Genomic DNA, 1,805 nt, shown 5'->3' with positions numbered 1-1,805 from the left:
GGAGCTGGAGGCACTGCGCGGCACGGAGGAGAAGTATAAGGAGCAGTGCCACTCCATGGAGGAGCTGCAGTCGGAGCTGGAGGCACTGCGCGGCGCGGAGGAGAAGTATAAGGAGCAGTGCCACTCCATGGAGGAGATGCAGTCGGAGCTGGAGGCACTGCGCGACGCCGAGGAGAAGTATAAGGAGCAGTGCCACTCCATGGAGGAGATGCAGTCGGAGCTGAAAGCACTTCGTCTTCGTGTGCTGGCGTTGGAATATCAGCATCACATTGTGGAGGAGATGCAGTCCGAGATGCAAGCACTGCAGCACCGTATTGAGCAATTAGAGGTTCATCGCTACTCTGTTAAAGAGCTTCAGTTAGAAGTGGAGACATCACGTCAACTAGGTATTGAAGACGAGGAGGAGGCCCACTCTTTTGAGCAGATACATTTGGATCTGGAAGCACTGCGTCACACCGAGGAGAAGTATAAGGAGCAGTGCCATTCCATGGAGGTGCTGAAGTCACAATTGGAGGCACCTGGGAAGCAAGAGAAGGAATTTGAAGAGCAGACGCACTCTATGCAGGAGCTACTGTCTGAGCTGAAGGGCCTTCGTAAACGAGAGAAGGAATACGAAGAGCACTGGCATTCTATGCAGGTTCTGAAGTCCGAGCTTGAGGCCCTCCGTCAACGAGAGAAGGAATATGAGGAGCTTTGCCACTCTATGGAGGAGAAGCAGTCAGAGCTGGAGACATTGCGTCAGCGAGAGAAAGAATTCGAGCAACAGCCACATTCTATACAGGACGTACTGTGTGAGCTGGAGGCACTGCGTCAGCGAGAGAAGGAATACGAAGAGCAGCTCCGCTCTGTGGAAGAACTGCAGTCGGAGCTGGAGGCACTGCGTCAGCGAGAGAAGGAATCCGAAGAGCAGCTCCGCTCTGTGGAAGAACTGCAGTCGGAGCTGGAGGCACTGCGTCAGCGAGAGAAGGAATCCGAAGAGCAGCTCCGCTCTGTGGAAGAACTGCAGTCGGAGCTGGAGGCGTCGCGTAACCGAGAGAAGGATTTTGAGGAACAACTCCACTGCATGGAGGAGCTGCAGTCGGAGCTGGAGGCATNGTGTCTCTTCTTGAGGCTGAGGTGTCAAGGGTGGCGTCTGACGCGAAAAGAAGGGAGGAGTTTATAAAGCAGAAGACACGGGATATTGTTGCTGCTGTGAAGGAGGAATACCGCGACAAGCAGCCGTGCGAGCCGGTAGAGACGGCGGTGCGTGGGTTGCAGCCAGCTGGCTTGTCGGGCGATGCGGATCTAGAGGCCTTACGCCACTCTATGCAGCAGCTGCAGTCGGAGCTGGAGGCATCGCGTAAGCGGGAGAAGGAATCCGAAGAGCAGCTCCGCTCTGTGGAAGAACTGCAGTCGGAGCTGGAGGCACTTCGTCAGCGAGAGAAGGAATCCGAAGAGCAGCTCCGCTCTGTGGAAGAACTGCAGTCGGAGCTGGAGGCACTGCGTCAGCGAGAGAAGGAATCCGAAGAGCAGCTCCGCTCTGTGGAAGAACTGCAGTCGGAGCTGGAGGCACTGCGTCAGCGAGAGAAGGAATCCGAAGAGCAGCTCCGCTCTGTGGAAGAACTGCAGTCGGAGCTGGAGGCGGCACGCACAGGTGAGAGAGATATTCAAGCGCGGGTGTCTCTTCTTGAGGCTGAGGTGTCAAGGGTGGCGTCTGACGCGAAAAGAAGGGAGGAGTTTATAAAGCAGAAGACACGGGATATTGTTGCTGCTGTGAAGGAGGAATACCGCGACAAGCAGCCGTGCGAGCCGGTAGAGACGGCGGT

At 56.0% G+C, this 1,805-nt stretch overlaps 2 protein-coding genes across 2 annotated transcripts; both read left to right on the top strand.

Moving 5' to 3' along the window:
* Positions 1 to 55: 55 nt before the first annotated feature.
* Positions 56 to 1,162, top strand: DQ04_18751010 (hypothetical protein; the record flags this gene model as incomplete). Its single annotated transcript, XM_009317746.1, has 1 exon — positions 56 to 1,162. The coding sequence occupies one exon, from the start codon at positions 56 to 58 to the stop codon at positions 1,160 to 1,162; it is 1,107 nt and encodes a 368-aa protein (XP_009316021.1).
* Positions 1,163 to 1,305: 143 nt separating this feature from the next.
* Positions 1,306 to 1,805, top strand: DQ04_18751000 (hypothetical protein; the record flags this gene model as incomplete). The annotated part of the gene is made up of 1 exon (XM_009317745.1): positions 1,306 to 1,805. A coding segment is annotated over one exon (500 nt), but the record flags the coding sequence as incomplete, so codon positions are not given.

Source organism: Trypanosoma grayi (genome assembly GCF_000691245.1).
Source record: "Trypanosoma grayi strain ANR4 Tgr_1875_V1, whole genome shotgun sequence".
Lineage (NCBI taxonomy): Eukaryota > Euglenozoa > Kinetoplastea > Trypanosomatida > Trypanosomatidae > Trypanosoma > Trypanosoma grayi.
This window is presented reverse-complemented; position numbering and strand designations above follow the sequence as displayed.